Source organism: Herpailurus yagouaroundi, unplaced genomic scaffold (genome assembly GCF_014898765.1).
Source record: "Herpailurus yagouaroundi ecotype Mexico unplaced genomic scaffold, PumYag 180, whole genome shotgun sequence".
NCBI classification, from domain to species: domain Eukaryota; kingdom Metazoa; phylum Chordata; class Mammalia; order Carnivora; family Felidae; genus Herpailurus; species Herpailurus yagouaroundi.
The window spans coordinates 355,236-371,121 of record NW_024412411.1 but is presented as its reverse complement, the minus strand read 5'-3'; the positions used below and the strand labels follow the sequence as shown (position 1 = coordinate 371,121).

The following is a 15,886-nucleotide window of genomic DNA, read 5'->3' as shown; positions in this document are numbered from 1 at the left end:
TTCTTTCTTTCTTTCTTTCTTTCTTTCTTTCTTTCTTTCTTTCTTTCCTTTCCCCCTTCCTTCCTTCCTTTCCTACTTCCCCAAGGGCGGTACCCATTTTGATGATATGGTGATACATACCGCTAAATTCTACCAGAAAGGCTGTCTTTCTGGTCATGGAGACGTGAGAGGTGACTCCTGACAACTACAGAATATGAAAAGAATCCTGGAGAAGAGAGAGCTGAATAAGTAGCTCCTTAAATTCTGTATATGAACTGACACCAACTATGAGCTTACTCCTGAGCTGCACATGCATAGGACAGATCCAACAAAACATAGTAAAGGCACTGAGAACTCAATTACTATATAAACCATCTCCAAATCTCAGGATGAGGGACAAAAGCATTCATTAGCACCATCACAGGAAGCAAGACAGGACTTGCAGTCTGAACATAACCAAATTGATTTCCCGGAAAAGATAAAATCAACCTTATACAAAGGATTTTAACAAGATCTATATTCAAAATGTTCATGATAAAATTTTTTTTTTAAATATTAAACATATGAAACCAGAAAACATGTGACTATCAAGGGAAGGAATGATCCACAGATTCCAATCCCAATATCAGTCAGACGTTGGAACTATCATACAAAAACTCTAAAGCAGTTATGACAATTATTCTTTATGACTTAAAGGTAAACACTGTTGAAGTATGTGAAAGAGAGGTCGTGCACAGAGATAACAAAGTATAAAAAAAGAACAATGTCATCATTTTATAAGTAAAAGTCTTAAATCTGAAATTCATCAGATTAGCTCAATAGCAGAATGAAGAAGAAAGTGTAAACTCGATTAAGAAAATGATTCAATCTGGAGAATAGAGAAAAAATATTAAAATCATGAACAGAACTTCAAGGATGTAGAACACATAAAAATCTCTAATATTCATGTCACTGGTGTCCCAGAAGGAGGAAAAAAATATTGGGCAGAGAAATATATTTAGTGAAACAATAGGAAATTATTTTTAAACTTGGTAAAATATATAAATTCATAGATTTTTAAAACTTCTTGATCCCTAAACAAGTAAACTTAAAGAACAGCATACATATAGAAAGAACATATTGAATTGGTAAAAATCAAAGATAAAGAAAATTTATTGCAAAGAGCCAGAAAAATAAGTCATTATGTGAAGATGAACAATTTGAATGAGTGTAATTTCTCATAAGGAAGCTTAAAGTCCAGAAGACAGTGGAACAGTATTTTTAAGCGCTAAAATTTATTTAAAAAAACCCAGTTAACTCAAAATTCAGTACATAGAGAAAATATATTTCAGGAATGCAGATGAAATAAAGGCTTTGCCAGCTGAGGAAAATCTGAGAGAATCCATCACCAGCAGCCAGTCTCAACATGAAATTCTAAAATGACTTATGGTTGAAGAGAGGTTATACAAATTTGAAAATTAGGAGATCAGTAGTAAAGGGAGAGCAACAGAAATTATAATTATATGGTTAAATATGAAACTCACTTGCTCCAGTTGTTTAAGATAACTTTTACATAGCTTTTGTGGGGTTTCCATGCATGCAGATGTACATTTGACAACTGCAACATGTAGGGAAGTACAGGATCCCATAAAAGTAAGGTTCTTTTACAGTTCACTTGACGTGGTAAAATATTAACTCTAAGTCAATTGTGAAAGGTTAGGTATGTATGTCACAATCTGTATATCAGTGGTTCTCAGTCCTATTTGCTCCCAGTCAGACACTTGGTAATTTCTAGAGATACCATTAGTTGTTAGCAGTATCTAGCAGCCATAGACCAGAGAACGTGCTAAACATCCTGCAGTGCACAGGACAAACTTTCCATCAAATTATTATCTGGCTGAAAATAGTAACAGTGTCACAGTTGGAAAACTGTGATCTAGAGCAATCCCTAAAAAATAAAATAAAATAAACTAGATTATAGCCAAAAACCAATAGATAGATTAAAACTCAATACTAAAACTATTTAAATTCAAAAGTAAGCAGTGGGGGGAGGGGATGAATAAGAACAACAAACAGATCAGACTTATGGGAAACACATACAAAAATGGTAAACTTAAGCTCAACCATATCATTAATCACATTAAATGGTACTGGTCTAAACACACCAATTTAAGACAGAGATAGTGAAATCGGATAAAAGAACAAGATCCAACTGTATTTGTGTACAATAAACTCCTTTAAATATACATAGATAGGTTAAATTAAAAAGTTGGAAAACACATGCCATGCAGACAGTATGTAAAAGAGGAGGAAGTGGCTATATTAATATAAGACAAAGTAGAATTCAGAATAAGAGATACTGTCAAGGATAAAGATGGGTATTATATCAAGGTAAAAGAAGATAAATGCATATGCACTTAAGTGCAGAGTTCAAATTACATGAAGAAAATTGATGAAATGAAAGAAAATATTGTCAGATCCACTATTGTATTTGGAAAATTTAAGATTCCTCTTTCAGTATCTATCAGCAATCAAAAGGTGTGGGATACAACCAGAAGTATATTAGACTAAAATTTGTAACATTAAATATTACTAGAAAAGTCCCCCTTATAATCAGTATACATTAATTACTTTCATTTACCATCTTTACGTATTGCCTATCAGCTTCACTAAGGGAAATAATTTTGCTTCTTTTGTTTACTGTCATGTCTTCTATGCCCATATAAGTGTTGGGCACATTACAGATACTTACTAGATACTTACTGAGTGGATAGATGAATGCAAAATCAGTCATCATTTTATTTTATTTGCTCATTTCAGGAATAACAGTTCTAATTCTTTGAAATTTTCCACAAGTTTGAAAGATACACAGTGTTTGCACTAGCAGTGGGAATGACTCACTTTGCAATCCATATCAATTCTCAAGGGAGTTCCTAACATGCACCCTTCTCATAAGTTGCAAGCTGAAAGCTCTGTGGCCTACCCAACATTTTTCTCTTCTGCCCATCTCTCACCAACTTTCCCTATGGTTACAGTGAGAGGACAAATCAACCCAATGCAGACTGCCATCTGGATTATCTAGTTGAAAATTCCCCCATTAAAAAAGATAAAAAGGGGCATCTGGGTGGCTCAGTCAGTTAAGCGTCGGACTTTGGCTTGGGTCATTCTCATGGTTCTTGAGTCCGAGCCCTGCATCAGGCTCTGTGCTGACAGCTCAGAGCCTAGAGCCCGCTTAGAATTCGGTGTCTCCCTCTCTCTGCCCTTCCCCAGTTCATGCTCTGTCTCTCTCTCCTTCAAAAATAAATAAACATTAAAAAAAAGCCACAGTCAGACTGATGTTCTTATTTGGTTAATCTTATAAAATAAACTAATAAGCATGTTTCATAAAGACACTGAGAAAACAAACACATAACACACAGAAGAATTATTTCACAGACTGAAATAATATCTTTATTAGGTGCTACAATATACTAGAAACAGTACTAAACACTTTGTAACCATTAACTTATAACATAGGTATTGCTGTATCTGTTTTACATGTGCATGTTAGTTAAATATAACTTCCACTTATGGAAATAGTAAGAATTAAGATTCTAATACTTGGTCTTGCTGAAGCTAGAATCTAAGAAATTTATACCAAAGAATTACAGGAGGATGGGAATAAGTGGAAAAATAAGACCCAGAATTCTCAGCTGATTTTAGTCATGAATAATTGTTGAACACATTCTCGGATCTGTCTGGTCCTTACTCCATAGATGATAGGGTTCAGCATAGGTGGTACCAACAAGTACATGTTGGCCAGCAGGATGTGGGTGTGGCGTGGTATATGCTTACTAAAACGGTGGGTGAGGAAGGAAAAAAGAGCAGGGATGTAGAAGGTGAGGATGACACACACATGGGACCCACAAGTGCTGAGGGTTTTCAACCTGGCATCATTAGAAGGGAGATTAAATATAGTACGAAGTATCTGTACATAGGACAGAGAGATGCATGTCACATCAGTCCCAACAATTAAGACAATGACTGCCAAACTATAAAGACTATTGATGGAAATGTCAGCACAAGCCAATTTCACCACAGCCATGTGCTCACAGTATGTGTGGGGGACTACATTGGACTGGCAATATGGCCATCTCCTTACCAGAAATGGATGTGGTGTCATTAGTACTAAGCCACGTAGAAGTGCCACTATGCCAACTCGAGCCACCACAGTATTTGTAAGAATGGATGTGTGTCTCAGCGGATTGCAGATTGCCACATACCGGTCAAGTGCCATGGCCACAAGAAGCCCTGACTCCACCCCAGAGAAAGCATGGATGAAAAACATCTGAGTGAGACAGGCATGGAAGCCGATTTCATGATAATGGAACCAGAACATACCCAACATCTTGGGAAGAGTGGAGGTTGACAAGATGAGGTCTGTGATGGCCAACATGGAAAGAAAATAGAACATGGGTTCATGGAGAACAGTCTCAGTTTTGATGATAAAAAGGATAAGTATGTTTCCCATGAGCGCCACAATATACATTGAGCAGAAAGGGATGGCTATCCAAATATGCAAATATTCTAGGCCAGGTATGCCCATCAGGAAGAAGGTACTAGGATTGGTGAATGCAGTGTAGTTAAAGTCAATCATGGTGATTCTGGCTACGTGAAGATATAGTCTTGCTTTCTTTCCTTCCTTTGTCCCTGGAGTGGTCAAGTGCATATATACTCTGGTAAATATACAGTAGGATGACTTAGGTAAAAGTGCAACTGAGCAATTTTATTCATATTTTAAGTCCTCCTTGGTGAGCTTCTCTGAAATTACATGTATTGCATTACTCACTGTCAGCTATTAATCTCATTAAGGACTAGCTTGAGTAAAGACTATCTCCTTTAGCTCAGAAACTCCACAACATTCTGCCTGACACTAAGTCTTCTCCTTCTGTCTGTGATAGCCAGGCTAAGCAAAATCGCTTTTTCTTTTCTTCCTTCCTCCCTTCCTTCCTTCCTTTTGGAAAATTTCTGATAAATAACTCAACTTCCTCGCATTCTAACAAGGAACCTGTAACAATGCCTTCTCTGAGAAGTACTCCTCCAAAGTAATTATGGTGTTGGAGAATTTGGCATGAGATAAATTCTAAATAGAGATTTTTAAAAGCAAGACATGAAGGAATAATAAGCATTCCACACTTGCAATGCTTCAAAGGACAATACTTTTGAAATTTGCTGCCCTGGTGAATTTCTGGCCATAAAAGAACCAGCATCTGATCACTTAAATGCATAATAGCTTTAAGATAGCAACAAAGTCATTGACCTTACATCCAAAAAGTATGCTCCCTGGATTTTCCAGGATCCCTGGAAAAATGTTACTTTGGCAGATTGTCTATGCTTTCATAATTCATACAAATATATATATATATATATGATATAAATAAATATATACAATATTAATATAACATCTAATATACAAATATATAATATAAAATTTACATTCCAACATCTCAGTTGATACCAGCTGTTCACTGTGAAACTAATGGTTAGTATGTTATTTCTTACTAAATTATTCTTAAGCCCAGAGAATATACCTGCATACACTTACTTTTCCAGAGTTGGTACCAGGTACCTTGTGGACCAGAATTTCTAAAGGATGATTGGGGAAAATGCCAAGAGCATACTGATCTAACTTATTAGTGGCTAGTTCTATGTGGTGGGACTACACCAATTTACCTGTCAACAAGGAGGCAATCCAGAGAAGTCTCCAATTTATCTTCAGAGGGACCACCGTGTCTTCCTCTATGGCATGCTCTCAGTTTATTTTCAGCACAGCTGAGTCTCAAGAGTCCATAGTAATTTTGAATATTTATGCCTGAGTTCTATAAAGTTCTTCTTCACACCAATATGCTACAGTACCCTCATCACTGCCTCTCTCATGTCTTAGGTTTGTGTAAACATAGACAAGTTGTCTATATCCCTCCAGATTAATTGTGTTGTGTTGAATTAAAGCCAGGAATTCAGAGATTTGAATTATTCCCTCATGAAATGCTAACTTCAGATTTTATAGCTCCACTGGAGAGTCCCAGAGGCTCAAGCACCGCAACAGATGTTTCTGTAGCTTCTGAGAAGTATAAATGGTGCCAGAGGAAGTACACAATTACTCTATCACATGATGTCCGTGGACAATGAAATTTGATTTGAGCGAGACTTTAATTTTTTTTTCAACGTTTTTTATTTATTTTTGGGACAGAGACAGAGCATGAACGGGGGAGGGGCAGAGAGAGAGGGAGACACAGAATCGGAAACAGGCTCCAGGCTCTGAGCCATCAGCCCAGAGCCCGACGCGGGACTCGAACTCACGGACCGCGAGATCGTGACCTGGCTGAAGTCGGACGCTTAACCGACTGCGCCACCCAGGCGCCCCAGAGCGAGACTTTAAAATGGATTTTAAAAATCAGGAATAACTTTAAAAAGTTAACAAAGAGTCAGTGGAAATTTGCAACTAGTAATATGTTCTGGAGATCTAATTCACTGCAAAATGATTATAGACAAAAATGTTGCTATTATAAACTTCAAGGTAGCTAAGAGATTAGATTTTAATTTTTCCTAACTCCAAAACAGAAATGGTAATAAGATAATAAAAATATACAAAATGAGATAAAAAAATAAGAAATGATAAAAAAGATATGATTAAAGGTGTTAGCTAATGCTATGTGGTAATCATAATGTAATATATAACTGTGCCAAATTAACAACAGTACACCTTAAATTATACAATGTTATAAATCAACTGCATCTCCATATAGACACATTTTTAAAAAAGTTAATAGAGTTTCAGAAATCATAGAGATCTTAAAAGCAAATGGAGTAAAAAGATAGTTGGGGTGCCTGGGTGGCTCAGTCAGTTAAGCGTCTGACCTCAGCTCAGGTCATGATCTTACGGTTCATGGGTTCGAGCCCCACATCGGGCTCTGTGCTGACAGCTCAGAGCCTGGAGCCCGCTTTGGATTCTGTGCCTCCCTTTCTCTCTGTTCCTCCCTTTCTCTCTGTTCCTCCTCCTGCTCATGCTCTGTCTCTCTATCTCTCTCTCAAAAATAAAGAATAAAAAAATTAAAAAAAAAATACTCTTCGTGGGGCACCTGGGTTTCTGTGTCTCCCTCTCTCTCTGCTCCTCCCCTGCTTGTGCTCCCTCTCTCTCAAAAGTAAAGAAATAAATATTTTAAAAAATACTCTTTGTATCTCAAATATGTGACCCATATCTTATGATAATCTATAGAGGGAAGGAAAGTTTGTGCCAGAAACAGGTATGGAGGGTGAGGATTTTGGAATTAGCCAGTAATATTTGTTTTAATCTTAAAATTCAAAAAGTGAAAGAAAGCATAAACGTTACCCTAGGGAAAGAAAACACACTACCAAAAGTCATATTTTGCTCCGTATATCCACTTCATAAACACCGCCCCGTAATTACTGAAAACAGCATGGATTTATTTTGCTGATAGTTTCACTAAACAAATAAATAAGAACAAAAAGAGGCTGATTTTCAAGTGAAAACTAGATAGTTATTGCCCTGATTATGTCTCTAAAACATCTTTTCTCCTATCAGGCTTATTTTTTCTCTTCATTGGAAAACTGTCGTTTTACTTAGAAACTGTCTATAAAAGCAAATTGCTATTTTGGATTGAAAACACTTAATGAACCTAGCATAAATCAATTTCTGTGAATGTGATCAGACTGATATGCAAAGACAAATATGAATACTTGGGCCATTTAAACGGACCTTGATTTATGGTTTTACTTGATCTTTATGTTACTCTCACTTTATAAAGTTCAAACAAAGCATCTAGCCACACCTCTCAGACGCATCGCCAGAGTCGCAGGCAGTGTGCACTACTTCAGAGTTTAACTACCTCATTTACCATTACTTTTGGTCTCAAATATCTTTCAAACCTAGAAAACATTTTGTTCAGTTGCATGCACCAGTAAGCCCATAAAATATTACGTTTCAGTAATTCTGTTCTTGTTTATAAATAGTCTCCATCTCAAATTCCCTAAGTGCTGCCTTTCCTTACTATTACTTTTGTTATTTAATTTTGCCTTTCAAATGTAAGCCTGGGATTTCCATTTCCAAATGGATGTGAGGGACTAGGTAACAATGTCAAGTAGTGTAATTAAATTCTCTGTTGCTCTTTAGTTGCTAGCATTGGAAGGAATCTGTGAAATTAGAACTAACAAACACTGATGACCAATGGATGAGGTATACCAGACATAAGCCAACACAGAAAACATAATGAGGCATTTTGTCCCCTTTTCTACCACTTCTCCTGTCCTTAGTCTTCTCTGACCAGTCTACACTTGCAGACTTCCCTTGCCATCCACTGTACCATTTATTTTGCCTCTGATGTTTATATTATTCATTGAGATAGCTTCACTAGAGCTCATAGGATAAATGATTTGCCAAAATCAAACAAAGAGCAACTAAGGATGTCTCAAAAGAACACATTTAGCACTGTGAGATTTAATATGTCAACTTGAATGGAAGGGAATATATATATATATAGTGCTATATAACATATTTTATCCCAGGATCTGAGTTTCCCTTCTTAAAGACAAAATTCCCTGTTTCCTTTTTCTCAGTCAGTATGGTGTAAAAGGCCCCTATTTGATGTGTAAAGTACAAGGAAAGCATAGTGTTATTAACACCAGGAGTCTACTCCATAGATAGCGTTAAATATCAGGGATTGCATATCCCATTTCTTCTCTTCTTTTTTTAAATATTTAATTAAAAAGATATAGATATATCGATATGCCGATAGATATGCAGACTTATATTTCTACATCTCTGATTACCAAAATAATCTAGAATACTTTGAACGAAAGGCTTTTAGTCTTCTGGAAACAGAGGGAACTAAGTGGCTAATGCTTCTAAATGGACAGAGCTTCCCTTTGGTGTTAACACCAGCATGAGTGTCTTTAGGTAAAATGTGATGAACCTCATGCTGTAGAGAAAGACCTGTCTTCAGAGTTGGCTCTGCTAGTATTGGTTGTATAACTATTTTCATGTAATTTCATCTTTACAATCTCAAATTTCATGAACTTGAAAATATGAATACTAGTAGTACATATATCATATTGTCTATATGAAGCTTAAATGAATTAATATGGTTATGGTGTTTAATACAATGAATAACATAATAATCACATTAATAAGTGGTAGTGGCAACTAATCATGATGGGAATTGAAGTGGTAATAAATGGTACATAGATTGTCCTCCTCTGAGACTCATTGGATTTAAAGATTTCCTCATTGGAAAGGGAAATCCCTTACCCCCTACAGCCAGTTGCCTTTAGGGAGTTCCAATTATGTCAGCTGGTCATACAAAGAAATAAATTTGACATACAAAGATGAATAGCAGGGGCACCTGGGTGGCTCAGTCGGTTAAGCGTCTCTTTGTTTCTGCTTAGGTCATGATCTCACTGTTGGTGAGTTCAAGCCCTGCATCAGGCTCTGTGCTGAGAGTGTGGAGTCTGCTTGTGATTCTCTCTCTCCCTCTCTCCCTGCCCCTCCCCTGCTCCCTCTCTCAAAATAAATAAATAAACTTCATAAAAAATGGATAGCAATAAAGCACTGACCATGGATGACTGGTAGTTACATCTAGATTTCATTACAATAAAAATAAAGGCAAAGTTCATGCAGATGAAAGCAACATCCTCCAAAAGCAGCTCTATTTTTAATAAAGGTATATTTAAAATAAAGTATTTGTTTTATTTTTAAATATTTTAAAAATAATTTTTATTAGGGGGCACCTGGGTGGCTCAGTTGGTTAAGCATCTGACTTCGGCTCAAGTCATGATCTCACAGTTTGTGAGTTTGAGCCCCGCATCAGGCTCTGTGCTGACAGCTCAGAGCCTGGAGCCTGCTTCAGATTCTGTGTCTCCTCCTCTTTCTGCCCCTCCCATGCTCTGTCTCTCTCTGTCTCTCAATAATGAATAAATGTTAAAAAAATTTTTTTAAATAATTTTTATTGTTTATCTATTTCTTTTGAGAGAGAGGAAGAGAGATAGAGAGAAAGAGAGAGAGAGAGAAAGAACAAGCAGGAGAGGGGCACAGACAGAAGGAAAGAGTAAATCCCAAGCAGACTTCCCACTGTCCACACAGAGCCCTTTCTGGGGCCTGAACTCACAAAATGTGAGATCATGACCTGAACCGAAATCAAGAGCTAGATGTCAACCGACTGAGCCACCCAGGCACCCTATCAACGGAAGTGTTTTATATCAGTCTATACAGATACACTGTGTGTGTTTGTATGTGCATATGAGTGTGTCTGTGTGTGTTTACTCAATTAGTGAACAGTATGGGAAAATGTTTCACAATTTGTATAGTGAAGAATCAGATACAAGAATTTAGATAGTTGAAGATTTCTAAATTTGAACTTAAAGGAATATGTGGGGACATTTGTTTTTGGACAAGTTGGAGTAACACGAATGTGCATGAAAGAACTAAAGTACCATAAAATACATGAAGTAAAGGCACTCAAGGTATTGGACATCAGATAATGAAAGACAATGGAATCTGTGGGATGGGAAACTAATGAGGTTATCCTTTCAATTGCCCAAGCTTACTGCATAGGGAAAGTTACCAAAACACATTAGGGAAAGGTAGAGCCCAGGCAGAGTACAACATGATTCTTAAATTCAGGATCTGGAGCTGGGATTCTTCTTTCCTCTTCCAGCTTTCTTCTTTTTTCTTCTTTCTCTTCCTCCTCTTCTTTCCCTTCCTCTTCTTCCTCTTCTTTCTTCTTCTCCTTCTCCTTCTCCTTCTCCTTCTCCTTCTTCTTCTTTTAAGATTTCTGTTTGTTTGTTTGGGGTGCCTAGGTGGCTTAGTCGGTTAACCATCCAACTTTCAAGCTTGGCTCAGCTCATGATCTCACAGTTCAGTTCATTGAGTTTGAGCCCTGCATCGTGTGCTGACAGCTCAGAGCCTGGGGTCTGCTTTGGATTCTTTCTGTGTGTGTCTCTCTCTATCTGCTCCTCCCCTGCTCATCCTCTGTTTCTCTGTCTCTCAAAAATAAATAAACATTATTTTTTTTTAATTTTTGAAAAAAAGGTATTTATTTCTATTTTTATTTTTGAGAGAGAGTGAGTGGTGAAGGGGCAGAGAGAGAGAGAGAGAGAGAGGGAGATAGAGAATCCTGCTGTCAGCGCAGAGCCTAATGCGGAGCTTGAACTCACGAACCCATGAGATCATGACATGAGCTGAAGTCAAGAGTTGGATGCTTAATCGAATGAGCCACCCAGGTGCCCCTGGATCTGGGATTCTTGGAAGAATAAAACAGAAACAGTAAATCAGTGTACCAAAGAGAAGAAATCTGCAGAGAGACAACTTCTTTGTTCTTCAGAAGGACTGCTTTAAAAATTACTTCAATACTGATTAGTTCATTGTGAACTAATTAGTTCAGATTAGTTGGAGCAAAACCTCTGTGAACCAATCTACCCAAAACCACACACACAAAATTGGGACAATATTTGAAGCCAACCCTTTTTGAGAAGTCACTGAGGAATTTTTCATAATTTATTGTGATATAGGAAAATATAGGGAAACCAAACAGTGAGACAAAATGAGTACTAGATGAAATATTGCTCTGGTTTCACACTGTACAGCCTAAAACAAAACCTGACAAGCTTGACCAATATTCAATCTAATCAAGTCACAGAACAAAGCCTGAAAACATAGAAATACAAAAAAGAATTTAGCATTCCACAGGGTAAAATATATATTGTTTTTTTACATATTTTATATGTTTATATATGTTTTATATATTATCATATATAATTATATAATCCATTCCAACCTATAAGTCATGAAAAGTAATAGAAAAACAAAATTCATAATAAGTAAGAAAAATTAATCAATTGAAACTGACCCAGAAATGACACAGATATTAAAGTTAATCGACACAGGCATTTAAAGTTTTTAGAAATGCATTCTATATCTTTGAAAACCAGCATCCCAGCATCCAAAAGAAGGGACAAAATTGGTTTGGCAGTCCAAAAATCACCATCAAAATAAACTGTCACTATTTGACACAACAGGAAGCTTGAAAAATGCTCTATTCAAAAGGCTTGTTTTTATTTGACATGACTCAGAAATCAACCTATGAGAAAAAGGCATTTGTAATGGCAATTGTTTAACATTAAAGTGTCCACGGGGCGCCTGGGTGGCGCAGTCGGTTAAGCGTCCGACTTCAGCCAGGTCACGATCTCGCCGTCCGGGAGTTTGAGCCCCGCGTCAGGCTCTGGGATGATGGCTCAGAGCCTGGAGCCTGTTTCCGATTCTGTGTCTCCCTCTCTCTCTGCCCCTCCCCCGTTCATGCTCTGTCTCCCTCTGTCCCAAAAATAAATAAACGTTGAAAAAAAAAATTAAAAAAAAAAAAACAACAAACATTAAAGCGTCCTAAGACAAACTTACTAATTGGGTTAACAAAAGACTGACTATAAAACTCAAAAACAAACCAGCCAACAAACAAACAAAACAAAAACAAGCAAACAAATAAAAACAGAGAATGAGATGTTCATAGGAGGATTTGAAAAGTTCCAACATATTTTTAGGAATATAGAAGGCCACCTACCCATGTGCATAGTGCATGCACAAGATTTCAAAAACAAAACAAAACAAAACAAACAAACAAAACCCACTCCAAGTAAAAATCTTGCTTATGAAGCAGACTTGATATCAGCTATTACAAATAAGTTCCAAGAACTAAAATAAACCAAGTCTAAAGAAGAAAAGGAAAAGTTTGAGAATCATGTGTCACCAAATACAGAGTATAAATAGACAGGAATTATTTAAAAAGAACCAAATATAATGGAAATGTATAATAAATGAATGTAAAATTCACAATAGGTGCTCAAAAGCATATTTAAACTTAGAGAAAAAAAATGAATAAGCAAGCTTGAAGAGAGGCCAATTGAAACTATTCAGCCTGAAAAGCAAAAAAAAAAAAAAAACCTATAAAGAAAATCCTAGAAGGACAGGAGAGACAGAAATAACATTTGAAGAAATAATGGCTGAAATTTATCAAAAATTGATAAAAAAAAAAAAAACTTCAATCCTCACAAACAAGAAGCTCAACAAATTCTAAGCAGAATGAAAACAAGATATCCTTACCTAAAGTATCAGTCAAATGTTTAAAAGAAAAAGACAAAGGGAGAATCTTGAAAGCAGCAATATATGCTTTCAAACACATTTGATTATTAAGAATTTAAAGAATCCCTCCCGGATTCTCTTGGTTTTTACACCATAAATAATAGGGTTCATCATAGGTGGAATAAGAAGATATATATTGGCTATAAAAATATGGATATGTGGAGCGATGTGGTGGCCAAACCTATGAGTGAGAAAAGAGAAAAAGGCTGGTGTATAAAACACTAAGATGACCCATACATGGGAGACACATGTACTTAAGGTCTTGAGGCGGGCAGCTTTCGAAGGCAGGTTAAAGACAGTGAAAAGAATAAGGACATAAGAACAGATGATCAATATGAAATCCAATCCCCCTGTCAGGAATGCCACAATTAGGCTGTAGGCTCTACGAATCTTGGTTTCAGTGCAAACTAGCTTTATCACAGCCATAAACTCACAGTACGTATGGGAGATGACATTATTTCTGCAGTAGGAAAGCCACCTCAGGAGAAAGGGATGTGGACTGAGGAGTACAGCTCCTCTAAAGACAATGCCCAAACCGAAGCCTATAATCACTGCAGGGGTCAGGATAGTGGAATGTCTTAATGGGTGGCAAATGGCTATGTAGCGGTCAAAAGCCATGGCCAGGATAAATCCAGATTCCATAGTAGACAGAGAATGAATAAGATACATTTGAGTGAGGCAGGCTTCAAAGTAGATCTCTCTGTAATTGAACCAGAAGAGGCTAAGTATCTTGGGAAGTGTAGAAGAAGTAAGAATCAAATCAGCCACTGAAAGCATGCATAGAAAGAGGTACATAGGTTCGTGTAGTTTGTGGTCTGTCTTGACAATTAATAAAAGGGCAACATTTCCCATTAGTGACACGAGGTAGACTAGACAAAAAGGGATAGAAATCCATATGTGAACAGCCTCCAATCCTGGAATGCCAAGCAGTAGAAAGCTGGTAGGGTGAAGACTGGTCCTGTTGTAATTTAACATTATGCAAACAATAGATATTCCTTGACCCTGTCCAAATTAAAAATCACAAAGATTATAAATATATGAATATCAATGTTTTTCCCCATTACTATGGGTTTGGAGAGATGCCAGTTATTGAATTATTTCTTCAGTAGTATAATTTCTCAATGCATTAAATACATGGGATTGTGCTTTTTTGGGTAAGAAAAATTAGTAGAAAAGTATCTATCTATCGTCTATCTATCTGTCATCTATCTATCTCCTTGCCTTTTTTTTTCCAGAAAGTGTTGTTCAGTTAGCCAGATGCATTTCAGTAGTATTATAGTATTAGAGAGGTAACAGGTGATATATTGCTGAGTATGAAGATATAATTTTCTACAATTTGAGACAAGCAAAAAAGGGTAAGTCCAACCATCATGATTGAGATCAGTGATTTGTGATATTTAACCTCTCTCACCCCCTTCTCAATGATAGGGCTTATAGATATAATGAAAAGGTGACTGGGGAAATACTAATGAACAATTGGGGAAATTAGCTAAAAAAAAGGAGAATGAAGAAGTATGAACCAAACTGGTCCTATTTTTAAAGGTGAGTCATTGAGCTAATAAATCAAGGACCCTTATCTTCATAAAATCAGCTCAACTGAACAATAAGAAAATCACTTAGCAAAGGACTATCCAATAGAAAAAATGACTAAGTCTGGAAAACATGGGTATTCAGATTACCAGGTATTTGTGTTGTTTTGTAAAAGATCAATCAAATTCTTCCAGAAGGTGAATAATACATTCTTCAATCACACAGTACACTTCACACTGACTTCTGTTTCCAAAGTTAATTCTTTTTCCCTATATGCCCAATGCTGTGCCTTTTATTCCTATAACTTATTCATTCCATAACTGGAAGGCTCTATCTTCCATCTCCCATCCTTCTTCCCTCTAGCAACCATCAGTTTGCTGTCTGGGTTTAGAAGTCTGATTCCTTAAGCAAACTTTTAAATGCAACTCTTGATTTCCAGAAATCGGCTTACCAGAAATCACTCCTTAGAGTTTGTGAGCAATTATTTTGGAAGGATATCCTAACAATACTAAATTTTGAATTGACAAATAATTATTTCGGTTCAAATATTGGTATATGGTGAGCTTTTATAACATGAAGTATCCTTTCACTCTGAATAAAAGTAAGAATTATTTTTAAAAAAATGTTTTGACCAGTTCAGTTTAGGACTAAATCCTAGAAGTATACTAACAAAAATTATGAATGAACAAACTGTTCATTTCAGCTTAAATATTGAGTTCATCTTCTTCTACCTTATTTTTTGTCAAGAAGTTCAACCATCTTTCAGAGAGCCACAAGTGCTGTCTTCACTACTTAAGACTGGACCTAGAACCCCATCCTAGGTTCCATCATTCCCTTCTTGTGGAAGCATTGAGTTTTCCAATCCCAACTCAAGTACAACTCTGCAGCCTGTAACCAGGTTATCTTACCTCTATAATGAGATGGTCCCGTTGTTCACCGTGAAGGTCAGCTTAATATATGCTATACTACAGCAAGTTTCATTATATCTCTTATCCTGGGGGACCAGATGCCTGCAAGGAATATCCTACCTATCACCTCCTTCGAGAATGTTGTCTGATTATAAGCAATTTCAATAATTTCTCCTAGTCTCTTCAGGAACAGTTTGGTTTCTTGAAGGGAATCAATCTTGTAGTGTCATTGCCACCCAAGCTAGCTCTGAACTTAGAAACCAAGAGGAGATGGTCTCTGGACTCCGAGTCTCTTGAGATACTTGAT

At 36.6% G+C, this 15,886-nt stretch overlaps 2 protein-coding genes across 2 annotated transcripts; both read right to left on the bottom strand.

Annotated features, from left to right (window-relative positions):
• Window positions 1-3,646: 3,646 nt before the first annotated feature.
• Window positions 3,647-4,659, bottom strand: LOC121039496 (olfactory receptor 52E2-like). Its single transcript, XM_040489741.1, has one exon. It carries the CDS (start codon window positions 4,592-4,594, stop codon window positions 3,647-3,649), a length of 948 nt encoding a protein of 315 aa, XP_040345675.1. The 5' UTR covers window positions 4,595-4,659.
• An 8,512-nt stretch (window positions 4,660-13,171) lies between these two features.
• On the bottom strand, window positions 13,172-14,122 carry LOC121039495 (olfactory receptor 52K2-like). The gene has a single exon (XM_040489740.1). The coding sequence runs from the start codon at window positions 14,114-14,116 to the stop codon at window positions 13,172-13,174; it is 945 nt and encodes a 314-aa protein (XP_040345674.1). The 5' UTR covers window positions 14,117-14,122.
• Between the last annotated feature and the right edge of the window lie 1,764 nt (window positions 14,123-15,886).